Source organism: Physeter macrocephalus, chromosome 20 (genome assembly GCF_002837175.3).
Source record: "Physeter macrocephalus isolate SW-GA chromosome 20, ASM283717v5, whole genome shotgun sequence".
NCBI classification, from domain to species: domain Eukaryota; kingdom Metazoa; phylum Chordata; class Mammalia; order Artiodactyla; family Physeteridae; genus Physeter; species Physeter macrocephalus.
In genome coordinates, this window is record NC_041233.1 from 96,938,225 (window position 1) to 96,951,237 (window position 13,013).

At 39.1% G+C, this 13,013-nt stretch overlaps 1 protein-coding gene and 1 pseudogene across 4 annotated transcripts in view; one reads left to right on the forward strand and one right to left on the reverse strand.

Annotated features, from left to right (window-relative positions):
* RBPMS (RNA binding protein, mRNA processing factor) overlaps positions 1–13,013 on the reverse strand; it is a 196,758-nt gene that overhangs the window by 100,750 nt on the left and 82,995 nt on the right. For all 4 annotated transcript variants that reach the window (XM_028481134.2, XM_055081137.1, XM_024131534.3 and 1 more), the window contains exons 3-4: positions 12,728–12,766; positions 11,389–11,451 (exon numbers count right to left, since the gene is read on the reverse strand). In XM_028481134.2, the coding sequence (XP_028336935.1) occupies positions 11,389–11,451; positions 12,728–12,766 (102 nt within the window). The remainder of the gene's footprint in view (positions 1–11,388; positions 11,452–12,727; positions 12,767–13,013) is intronic.
* LOC102991423 (geranylgeranyl pyrophosphate synthase-like) lies at positions 2,316–3,317 on the forward strand (annotated as a pseudogene).

Here is a 13,013-nt window from a genome sequence, read left to right on the forward strand (position 1 = left end):
ACTAGGCCCATGTGCCACAACTACTGAGCCTGCGCGTCTGGAGCCTGTGCTCCGCAACAAGAGAGGCCATGATAGTGAGAGGCCCGCGCACCACGATGAAGAGTAGCCCCCGCTCGCCGCAACTAGAGAAAGCCCTCACAGAGAAACGAAGACCCAACACAGCCAAAAATAAATAAATAAATAAATTTTTAAAAAGAAAAATAAATTAAAAAAAAAAAAAAAAACTACAATGAGGTATCACCTCACACTGGTCAGAATGGCCATCGTCAAAAAAGTCTACAAACAATAAATGCAGGAGAGGGTGTGGAGGCAAGGGAACCCTCCTACACTGTTGGTGGGAATGTACATTAGTACCAGCCACTATGGAGAACAGTATGGAGGTTCCTTAAAAAACTAAAAATAGAGCTACCATATGATCCAGCAATCCCACTCCTGGGCATATATCTGAAGAAAACCATAATTTGAAAAGATACACATATCCCAATGTTCACTGCAGCACTATTTATAATACCCAAGACATGGAGGCAACCTAAATATCCAGCAACGGAGGAGTCAGTGGATAAAGAAGATGCGGTACATATAGACAATGGAATATTACTCAGCCATTAAAAAGAATGAAATAATGCTGTTTGCAACAACATGGATGGAACTAGAGATGGTCATACTGAGTGAAGTAAGCCAGACAAAGACAAATATCATATGATATCGCTTATATGTGGAATCTTAAAAAATGGTACAAATGAACCTTTTTACAAAACAGAAATAGAGCCACAGATGTAGAGAACAAAGCTATAGTTACCGGGGGGAGGGGGAAGGGATAAATTGGGAGATTGGGATTGACATGTACACACTACTATATATAAAATAGATAACTAATAAGGACCTACTGTACAGCACAGGAAACTCTACTCAATACTCTGTAATGGCCTATACGGGAAAAGAATCGAAAAAAGAGTGGATATATGTATAACTGATTCACTTTGCTTTACAGCAGAAACACAACATTGTAAATCAACTATACTCCAATAAAAATTTAAAAATTATACTATAATGTGTGAATTCTAATTTTTATTCCTACTTTTGAAAGTGCAGGAACGCTTTTATACTTTGCCTGTTTTTGCTCCTTTGTTATAAACTTTCTGCTTGAGTGAGTGAATTCTTTTCCATCTAAACTTATTTTCATTTCCCATAATACATTTCTAACTTCACTCTTTAAGTTCTGTGTATTTATTCATCCATTCACTTTTGAGTGATATCTTGTGTCAGGCAAATAAAGAATAAAATAGATTAAAATGGTTTACACTAGGAATTTTCTACCCAACTGTATTTTCCAGGGAAATTATCTGGATCTTTTATTTTTAAAACATTAATCTTTAGCGACTTCCCTGGTGGTCCAGTGGGTAAGACTCCATGCTCCCAATGCAGGGGGCCCAGGTTCGATCCCCTGCCAGGGAACTAGATCCTGCACGCCACAACTAAAGATCCTGCAAGCCACAACTAAAGATCCCATGTGCTGCAACGAAGACCCGGTGTAGGTAGGTAGGTAGATAGATAGATAAATAAATAAATAACTTGCCCACTATGGCTAGAAAACAAAAACTTACATCTTTTTGTTTTTTGGTGGTACGCGGGCCTCTCACTGTTGTGGCCTCTCCCGCTGCGGAGCACAGGCTCTGGACGCACAGGCCCAGCGGCCATGGCTCATGGGCCCAGCTGCTCCGCGGCATGTGGGATCCTCCCGGACCGGGGCACAAACCCGTGCCCCCTGTATCGGCAGGCGGACTCTCAACCACTGCGCCACCAAGGAAGCCCCTTAAAAACTTACATCCTTTTATGCAATGTCAGGGTTTACTCAAGGTACCCCTTAATTTTTTCAAATTGTTTTCTGCTGAAATTTATCACTACATTTTTAGAAGAGAAATTCTAGTCTTAAAAATATAGTTCATGGGGGGCTTCCCTGGTGGCACAGTGGTTGCGCGTCCGCCTGCCGATGCAGGGGAACCGGGTTCGCGCCCTGGTCTGGGAGGATCCCACATGCCACGGAGCGGCTGGGCCCGTGAGCCATGGCCGCTGGGCCTGCGCGTCCGGAGCCTGTGCTCCGCAACGGGAGAGGCCACAGCAGAGGGAGGCCCGCATATCACAAAAAAAAAAACAAAAAAAATATAGTTCATGGGATTGCGCATTTTCTTGCACCGAGTAATGTGGCGTTGTTGCCAGGTGAGTAGGGCGGAGAGTTCTATGGTGAAGTGAGGGGAGGAATTCATGCAGACGTCCGGGGGAACCTTGTTCTGAACTATAAGGTGGGAAGTTGATGCTGGGTACTGCTACTCCCAGACCCCCAGCGTGAAAGTTGTGATATCATCCTCGAACCATCAGCTTTGACATTAAAAAAACAACGGAGAAGACTCAAGAAACAGCCTGAAGAATTATTCTAGAACCTTACAAGTACTTACTTCAGTTACCAGGTAAACAAGTGAAAACCAAACTTTCACAGGCGTTTAATCACTGGCTAAAAGTTCCAGAAGACAAGCTACAGATTATCATTGAAGTGACGGAAATGTTGCATAATGCCAGTTTACTCACCGATGATACTTAAGACAACTCAAAACTCCGACGTGGCTTTCCAGTGGCACACAGCATCTACGGAATTCCATCTGTCATCAATTCTGCCAATTATGTATATTTTCTTGGCTTAGAGAAAGTCTTAACCCTTGATCACCCAGATGCAGTAAAGCTTTTTACCCGCCAGCTTTTAGAACTCCATCAGGGACAAGGCCTAGATATCTACTGGAGGGATAATTACACTTCTCCCACTGAAGAAGAATGTAAACCAACAGTGCTGCAAAAGACAGGTGGACTATTTGGATTAGCAGTAGGTCTCATGCAGTTGTTCTTTGATTACTAAGAAGATTTAAAGCCACTACTGAATACACTTGGTCTCTTTTTCCAAATCAGGGATGATTATGCTAATCTATACTCCAAAGAATACAGTGAAAACAAAAGCTTTTGTGAAGACCTAACAGAGGGAAAGTTCTCATTCCCTACTATTCATGCTATTTGCTTGAGGCTTGAAAGCACCCAGGTGCACAATATCTTGCGCCACAATATCTTGCGCCAGAGAACCGAAAACGTAGATCTTTAAAAATACTGGGTACGTTATCTTTCTCCGAGAACGTAGGTTCTTTTGAATACACTCGGAATACTTAAAGAGCTTGAAATCTAAAGCCTATAAACAAACTGATGCATGGGATGGGAACCCTGAACTAGTAGCTCTAGTAAAACACTTAAGTAAAACGTTCAAAGAAGAGAATGAATAATATTAAGCCATTCTTGATTAGGCCTGATAGGTTAGTTGCCTTTTTTTTGTTGTTGCTGTCTTTTAGCCTATTACCTTTTTTAAAATTTGGACCAAGCTGTTAGTCTCCAAAAACTGAGTGATAGTGGTCATGTGAGCAAGGTTTTTCAATATAGAATCCCCGTGTACAGATAATCATCATAGTACCAAGTTGAAGGAATCAGAAGGAGCCACATTTAAATGAGTCTAATTTGAATGTCAGAACATGCTGTGTTGGGACGTTGTGGCCAACTCTGCCATGCGTGTTCTGTTGATTCCGTCAATAAAGAAGACTTCAGCTTCGGCGGGGGGGGGGGCGCGGGTGTGTGTATATGTGTGTGTATATATATATATATATATAGTTCATGGTTTATTTTTATAAATATTAGCCTTCTTAGACAGATTTTATTATCTTTAACATTCTAGACTAGCCTAATGTTCACTAGAATTGTTTTATTTCTTATCCTCCTATTCCCATGTTTATAATGCATTAAATATATTTTCCATATCCTGGAAGGATTTACTCTGTTTTCCTTGCCTCTTCTTATTTTTACGTACAAAAAAATCCTCGACTATTTGTGGTTCTCTCATTTTAAAAAATGTTTCCATGTAATACGTATTAAAGTCTACTGAAACCGCAAGAAAAGTTTGCATTTAATTATAAAGAAAGAAATGCTGTATATATGTGTAAGGAAATAAGAATAGAATAATTAACAAATGCCCTGTCAAGATAACCTATTCCACTGTAAGGGAGTTAAGTCCTACCCTACTCCCCAAGGCTTTAAAATGTTCTAATGCATTCTAATTACGGAGTAAGACAAAGGGTTTCAGTTTTGTGGACCAACAGTTCAAATCTGTGTAGATAATCAGAAACATAAAAGCCAATGCTGAAGGGAGATCCATAGCCACTTGTCATTATGATGGTTTGATCATTCACTAAGGAGTAAAAGAGTAATTTTACAACAAAGACAGTGATTTAAGGCACCAAAATGTGCTGCACTGCGGAACGATCAGTAATGTACATGGCCTAGGGAGTCAAGATCTTTGGTTCTCAAACTAGCTTGGCTTCCTTACGGACAGGAATCCTAGCAAATAACTCATTCTTTGCACTTCAGGTTCCACGAACACTAACTGTATTTTCTACTTTCATTTACAACAGGGGCAAATACCTTCTCAGCATTTCGAAATGCCTGAAGAACCATGAAGTAAGGGCAAGGTCAACACAAGAGAGCATTTTAAAAACAGAGTCTAGATAAGTTTAAACAAGTAGATCCTTGAAGAAAGGCCACAATGCAAAGTCTGGGGGCAGTTTCACACAGCCATGTAATATCTGATGAACTATTTTACCTAGGGAAAAACTGGGCAAACTTGAGATCTCCACGTATACTTGTCATTAGAATACTGACCGGTTTATATGTGAGAACCTGTGCTTCTTCCTGACAATTTCCTTGGGGAAAGGATGATGCTAACACTTCCAGCTACTTTTCCTTCTTCAAACTTCCTTAGGATTTCTTTTACCAGCATTTTACTTCCTACTTTCCTATGTGAATGCTTAATAGATCTAAATAACCTACTTTTCTTCAGGCAAAGACTAACTGGGAATTCAGCAAATTCCTCACGTTCACCTTCATTTGCTCTTTCAGAACCACTTTTAATTTATGTGCTGCACCATCCTAGAGAGATTTTATAACAACCCCAAATTGCAAGAAAGAGCAGAGCACAGCACTCCCTCCGCTGCAGAAAAGGGGCTATTTCAAATTTCTTGGAGGGTGGCTAGCCAGAGTAAGCTGTTTGTCAAGCCCCGAAGTGCACACGGTCGTTGAGGAAAAGAGGAGAGTCCAACGGCCCTGCATCATGGCGGCTCTAGACTGACACGGACACAGTCCCTGGCCCAGTGACATTAAATGGCTGCTTTAGAACTGCAAGTCAAGAGTAAGCAGTTATAAACAGATTTAACAGATAAACACTAGATCAGACTCATGATCTCATCTGGCAGCCCTGCATATTTCCCATCCAAAAGTCCCAGCTGGGATCAGAGTAATTGGGCCTCTTCAACCACTTTGAGCTAAGAGAAATTCAGGGAGAAATTTTTAAAACTGATAAGAAACATATTGACATGGTGCCTGGTGAACAGGGAGCTGAGACAAGCCATCTGGATGCTTGTGTATGTGAAAAGTTTTGTTTAGTGGAAATAATTCATCTAACCCACAAGCTGTACAAATATTCCAATAAAAAGTCCTGACATGCACAAACTGTCAGAAGAACCTGTGCTACAGGAACCAGAGACTGTAGTCCAGACTTCTGTTTCTGTGTGGCAATACCTGTTCTCGAGTACCCTGGTATTCCTCTGTACTCAAGGGTTTGTACCAGGACTTTATGGCTACATCTTTTCACTGAGAAAGTATATTCATGGTATGGGTTCACATTTAGAACATTTGCAAGTGTTTTTGCTTGGTGATTTCCCTTTAACACTGGAAGTAATACCCCTATTTCCAGATGAGAAACCTGGTATAGGAATAATGAATTTATTATATACAGTGTTTTAAAACTCAGTAGTTGGAGAGCTCAAGCTATTCAACAAAACAAATTATGCACAAGGCTGAATCATTGTGATATAAATAACTACAGTGTTTACTTCAATGCCAGGAATTTATGGAGATGGAGAAAACTACATTTTTATGATTATGTCAGTTTTTTCAACATGTGACACTACCAAGTACCTTTTCAGCATGCTTTCTTACAAACCACTAAAGATTTTTTTTAATTCTTTTTACCTCACACTATTGAATAAATCTCCTCAGTAACCAAGAAATAATTTAGCACTATATATCCTCAAGACCTCTTCATTTTCTGCTTATTAAGATGACTGCCACCTTTTTCCTCTTCAAAACCAAACTGCTTTTGTCTATTTAATTCAGACCTTAAGAAAACACCTTTCCTTCATGTGTGGCATAATGTATAAGAGAGAATACAAAGCCCAAGTCTTATATCTTATTAAATCAATCATCCAAGGGTTGGGTTTTTCCCTCCTTTCTTTTATGAACAGGTAAACTATTTAAAGGTAACACAGTTCTATTACATAGAACTGCCATCACAGAAAAGAAATGTTACTAATCCCCATTAAAAGAAACAATATTTTATGTCATATGAGGTTTCAAGAGAAATCAAATCTACTACACTGAGGGACTTCCCTGGTGGTCCAGTGGTAAAGAACCCACCTTCCAATGCAGGGGACGTGGGTTCGATCCCTGGTCAGGGAACTAAGATCCCACATGCCGCGGGGCAACTAAGCCTGCGCGCCACAACTACAGAGCCCATGCACCACAACTAGAGAGAAGCCAGCATGCCGCAATGAAAGATCCAGCATGCCACAACAAAGATCCCTTGTAAGTAAGACCCGAAGCAGCCAAAAATAAAAATAAATTAATTAATTTTTAAAAAAATCTACTACTGAAATTAGTCAAAAAGTATTTATCAAGAAACCATTTACCACTTCACACCTGGTAGGATTGCTATAATTTAAAACAACAAGTATCAGTGAGCACAGGGAAAACTAGAATTCCCACACATTGCTTCCAGCATGCCACAACAAAGATCCCTTGTAAGTTAAGACCCGAAGCAGCCAAAAATAAAAATAAATTAATTAATTTAAAAAAAAAATCTACTACTGAAATTAGTCAAAAAGTATTTATCAAGAAACCATTTACCACTTCACACCTGGTAGGATTGCTATAATTTAAAACAACAAGTATCAGTGAGCACAGGGAAAACTAGAATTCCCACACATTGCTGGTGGGAATGTAAAATGGCACAGCCAATATGGAAAAGTTTGGAGGCTCCTCAGAAAGCTAAAAACATACATACCGTATGACTTAGCAATTCCATTCCTAGCTTTATGCCCAAAGGAACCGAAAACCAGGGACTCACGCATATTTGTACACCAGTGTTCACTGAAGCATTATTCTCAACGGCCAAAAGGTGGAAACAACCCAAGTGTCCACCAATAGACGAATAAACAAAATGTGGAATATCCATACAATGGAATATTATTCAGCCATAAAAAGGAACGATGTTGTGATATCTGCTACAACATGGATTAATCATGAAAACATCATGCTAAGTGAAAGAAGCCAGACACAAAAGGACAAATATTTCAATAGCTAAAATAGGCAAATTAATAGAGAGAGAATATAGATTAGAGGTTACCAGGGGCTAGAGGAAAGGAGGTATTGCTTAATGGTTACAAAGTTTCTGTTTGGGATGATGAAAAAATAGAAATAGACAGTGGGGATGGTTGCACAACATGGTAAATGTATTAATGCCACTGAACTGTACACTTAAAAAAATCATTAAAATGTCAAATTGTTATATATATTTTATATACTCAAAAATAGCAACATACCCCAAATCACTGAATTAAATACCTTAAATGGGTGAGTTATAGCTCAATAAAGCTACTTATAAAAGAACCCAATAGACTTGAGGGTGCCATGATAACTGGAGATCACTAACATCAGTGAGTCTAGACTGAGAGTGAAGCAAATTATTGTGACAGCCTAAGCAATGTTTAGTTGTGAAGGAAATTTGTAGTAATGCACATAGTTTGCATGAGACTTCTCTAGTTCTGATAAATTTATAATAAAGCCTCTGATAAAACCTAGGCCAATAACAACTATTTAAAATTAGGGGGCTTCCCTGGTGGCGCAGTGGTTGAGAGTCCGCCTGCCGACGCAGGGGACACAGGTTTGTGCCCCGGTCCGGGAAGATCCCACATGCCGCGGAGCGGCTGGGCCCGTGAGCCATGGCCGCTGAGCCTGCGCGTCCTAAGCCTGCGCTCCGCAACGGGAGAGGCCACAACAGTGAGAGGCCCGCGTACCGCAAAAAAAATAAAAATAAAAATAAAAATAAAATTAGGGGAGGGGGGCTATCAATCAAAATGGCACATATACTCAACAGGCCACACGTAACCTTTTTAAATACTTTACACGAGTGAATCTCAAACACCAACGTAAGACAAAGCCTGTCATGGACGTGTACACAAGCAGGAACCACATCAGGCCTGCAGATCTCATGTGTTAACTACAGTCGCTCTCACTTATGAAAACACGATCTCAGCTACACAACAATGGCAACACTGGGGTTTTCACAGTCGGCAGGAAGAGCCAGAGATGGTTTATTCCCACCTCTGCTCAGGGCCCTTACTGCCAGGCCTGCCTTGCTTCCTGTGTGTTTCTTCTTAAAATTTCCACAAATCAAATTTTTACTCAACCAGACTATAACTGTCAATATCACTGTACTTGATTTACATTCCAAAATTATAAACAAATCCTAAAAATAGTTTGGATTATCAGCTCCTCCTTCCATTAGCATGGAAAATGGAAAACTGCTGGTATAGAAATTATAACTGTGTGTGAAGGGTAAAGGATAGGTTAGATATTTTGCTGTCGGGTTAAAGAATGGATGGGGTTTCTAGTCATGTGGATTAATGGGACCACAGATAACCTGAAGGGAAGTCTGGGTTTGGGTTATTTTTAGCTTAATCTGAGAGCTTTTGCTATAAAACCAAAATATACTGTATTTACTTTAGAAGATTTAATGAACACCCTGATAAAAGTTCAATGTTACCACTTAATTCAATCTGAGCATGTTTTTCCATAAAATTATCAAACTGACTAAAGCATACTCCAAAAATGGAAGAAAATAAATGGATTTAAAAATCATTTAAAGTCATTTTGGGAAAAGACTTAATACTAATAACTGAACCAGACAGGAACCAAGACAGGGAAAACAATAAGAAGAGAAGCTCTAAACATGGACAAGCGGTTTATAACACTGTGAACTACTCTATATAGAGGAACTTACTGGACTGAGGCTTACGTTTCTCAATAGTGGAACAAAACAAAACATTACAACATGGAACTTTTCCCCAAAGGAATGTGAGGAAAAGCTTTTAAGAGAAGCTGGACGAATGACATGAGGAAAAAATTTTGTAATGGCTATGAACATCGGATGTTTTTAATTCACCAGATTAGAAAAAATGATCGTGAAAAGAGCATGTTGGGTCACAGAGATGTGTCAGTTTCATGATTAAATACATTATCCTGAATGGGCCCATTTTCTCTGCAGAGAGAAGAAACCCTGCTCCACGGTCATGTACCAAACTTTACTGTGGGCATCTGTCCTAGACAATGTGATTTAAATAGTCTGTCATTACAGCAACATTCCATGGAACAAGCAAACAGCAAGAAGTTACATAAAGTAGACAGAACTAAGACACAGGAGGCTTCCTTCTAGTTGTAGTTCTAAACCTGTACTTTCTGACTGAGCCATCCATCCTCTCTGGTCTCAGTTCTCTTAACTGAAACCGGACAGTTTCTAAGGTACAAAAACCTCTAATACTTTTATATAAAAGTTAAAAATATCAAGAAAGAGATGACCCAGGACCTTAATAGATGCTCTAAACTCACAAGTTAACCTCTGAGTAGAATAGAGTTCAGGTATAATAATACTCCACAGGTAAATCTTAAGAGTTACTCTTCTTAAGTCCACAGAATAGAACAGAACGAGACCTGTTTCACTTGGAGTTCTTCCCAAGTTATCAATATATGAGCAACAAACACTGAGCCTAAAACCAGACCTTAGGACAAGACAGCATAAGGATCTGGGGCCAGCTGGCACAGGAATGGGCTTAAACACCGCTATCACAATGTTACTGCATGTCTCAATACCGGTTATGTGTAACGATACAACCCTCAGTACTAAGAAAAAGTGAAATGATGTCAGCTATACTCTGCCTAGTAAGGCAAGGAAACACAGTTTGACTATGACCATTTAAACATCTAAAAAATAAACTTCTGTTTTAAAAAAAAAAAATCAAGTTATAAACAACCCACTGTAAAAACTTACTGTTTTTCAGACAGTGGGTCAGTGACATGTTTCTACACAGAGCAGAGACAATGAAAGGCAATGGAAAGCCCATTCTGTGAACAAGCTTCAGCTGCTGTTATTTCCTTTACAAGAACAAGAAAAAGAAGCTGGTGAAAATGTCAATTTGGAAGGACCCAGAATATTTCTGCATTTAGAAAGATGGCTCCTGGGGGAATGTAAATTGGTGCAGCCACTATGAAAAACAGTATGGAGGTTCCTCAAAAAACTAAAAATAGCGTTGCCATATGATCCAGCACTCCCACTCCTGGGCATATATCTGGACAAAACTATAATTCAGAAAGATACATGTACCCCCATGTTCATAGAAGCACTATTCATAATAGTCAAGACATGGAAACAACCTAAATGTCCACTGACAGATGAATGGATAAAGAAGATGGGGCACACATATACAATGGAATAGTACTCAGCTATAAAAAAGAATGAAATAACGCCATTTGCAGCAACATGGGTGGACCTAGAGATTATCAGACTAAGTGAAGTAAGTCAAACAGAGAAAGACAAATATCATATGATATTGCTTATAAGCAGAACCTAAAAAAAAAAAATGAACCTACTTACAAAATGCTTACAAACCAAATACAGGTATCTCTATTCAATTATAGTTGACTATCTTTTATTATACCACAATGCAGAATGTCTTCTGGGAAAGCAGTATATGCAAGTTTGTAATCAATCAGAATAAAGACTACAACCTGTAAATTTGTTTGTTTTTTTTAAGCCACATACCTTAAACAAAAACCTCACTTGCTAAGAAAAGCCAAGATTTTGATCTATTCTTGACTTAGGCTTAGCCACTGAGAGTATAATGATGACCAAACTAAACTGTACATCACCATGGGATGTGACTCGGCTGAATAAAGACCCACATCATCAGGTATTTTAAACATGACAGTAAAAGCTAGAGAAGAGCAAAGTGTTACTTAATAGTTTGCACATCTAACCACAATTTTAGGAAAAATCTCTTTAGAGGGCTAATTAATTCATCCCTTCCTGTTAGATCGAGCAGTCATATTCCTTCCATTTGATTCCCTGTCCAAAGAGGTTCTATTACTTCCTACCACCTCATAAGGAAACCCCCAAAGATTAACATCATTAGTACTTACATTCAAAGCATTCTTTGCAGCTTCTGCTTCTGAGCGACTGTCAAAACTGACAAAACCTACGGGCTAAGGAAAGAAAAAGAAATATGAAGAAAACAATATCAGGGGATGTCTATTTTTCTGGGTCAAAGGTGATATCAAACTGAAGAGCTAAGATACAGAAATCACCACAGGCAATGGGCAGAAACAAGAAAGCCAGTCCAGAAGAATCATGACTCAGTGGCTTAGCCAAATTTCTAACATGAATCAAAGGGATTGTGAGGGTGGTTCTTCAAGGGCACAGCTGGAGATTTAGAGAATCATAAAAAAAAATCTAGAAGGGGCTGGAAGGTGAGCAGCAGTGAACAAGGGAACAGAGGAAAACTTGGGTGGAAAGGCTCTACTTTCCTAAATTGAATTCACTGTACCTCAGTTTCTTCATCTTTTAAAATGGAAAGAGAACCGAATCACCTTTTGGTACACTGTAAGTGCAAGGAATATAATGACACAATGATAAAAGCCCTGTATTCTCACTGCATGATCAAAATTATATCATGAACATTTTAATCTCAAATCCCAAGGGATGACTTTCAAAAGCTGTGTGTTTAATTAGGTGTAGAAACCATACTGTTCCAACTAAAGAGAGGGGTCACAATTCCTTTGGACTCAGTATCTTTCAATCCAGAAGGATGGTTGCAACATAGCTTATTCTCTGATGAACCAGAGAATACCTTATTGAAGAGATGAAAAGTGACCCAGAGGGAGGATGCTGGTTGCTCAGCATTTTAAAAAAAAAAAAAAAAAAAAAGGCACATAGCTACAGATTTTCAAGACACTTGCAGAAACTATCAGGGTCATTGGTTACTACCTCCACTCTGTACCTTTTATGCTCCATTCTAGACCTGAGACTCTGCCTGCGGTTATTAAGGGTTTGAGAGACAGCCTGATTCTTCATCATCAAATTTCCATACCGATTGTGAATGAAAAGTTTGCCTGTTTAACTTTATTAAAAAACAAAACAAAACACCCAGGAAAGAACTGGCAATAAAAGTGAATTTGGATAATAATCAATAATTTCTTTTGAATATACAGATCAATCCCAATATAACTATGCTGGATGCATTATATTTACCTTCCTTGAGGATAGTCTCAGACACTCTAGCTGGAGGCTATGGAATTAGGAATCACTTTCCTGTGCTAATTCCTAATCAATCTCACCCTTAATTTTAGAGCAACAACAACAAAAAATAAAATCTTAATGGAAATAAAAAAAAGAAGGTCGAGCCCTAGTAACACTCCTGAAGAAAGCCAATCCAAACTTACTGTGGAAGTGATCATTTACGGGCAAGTCTGAAATTCTTACCTGCTTAGATGTGAGCTTTATAAGAGAACCCTCGTAGCCCTGAAAATAAAGAACCAAATTTAGACCAGAAATAAAGAGTAATAGGAGAAAAGAGCAATTGTAATAGCATCCTGCTCAAGTGAAAACGAGTCCTTTATGACTACTGACCAACTCTTCTCACAAATGCCTGTTAACTGGGAAAACAAATTTTATACACACATGCACGCATGATGTATACGCCAATCTCTGCATACTTGGGCCTAAAAGAAATCAAGCCCTGTCCCTGGTGGCGCAGTGGTTGCGCGTC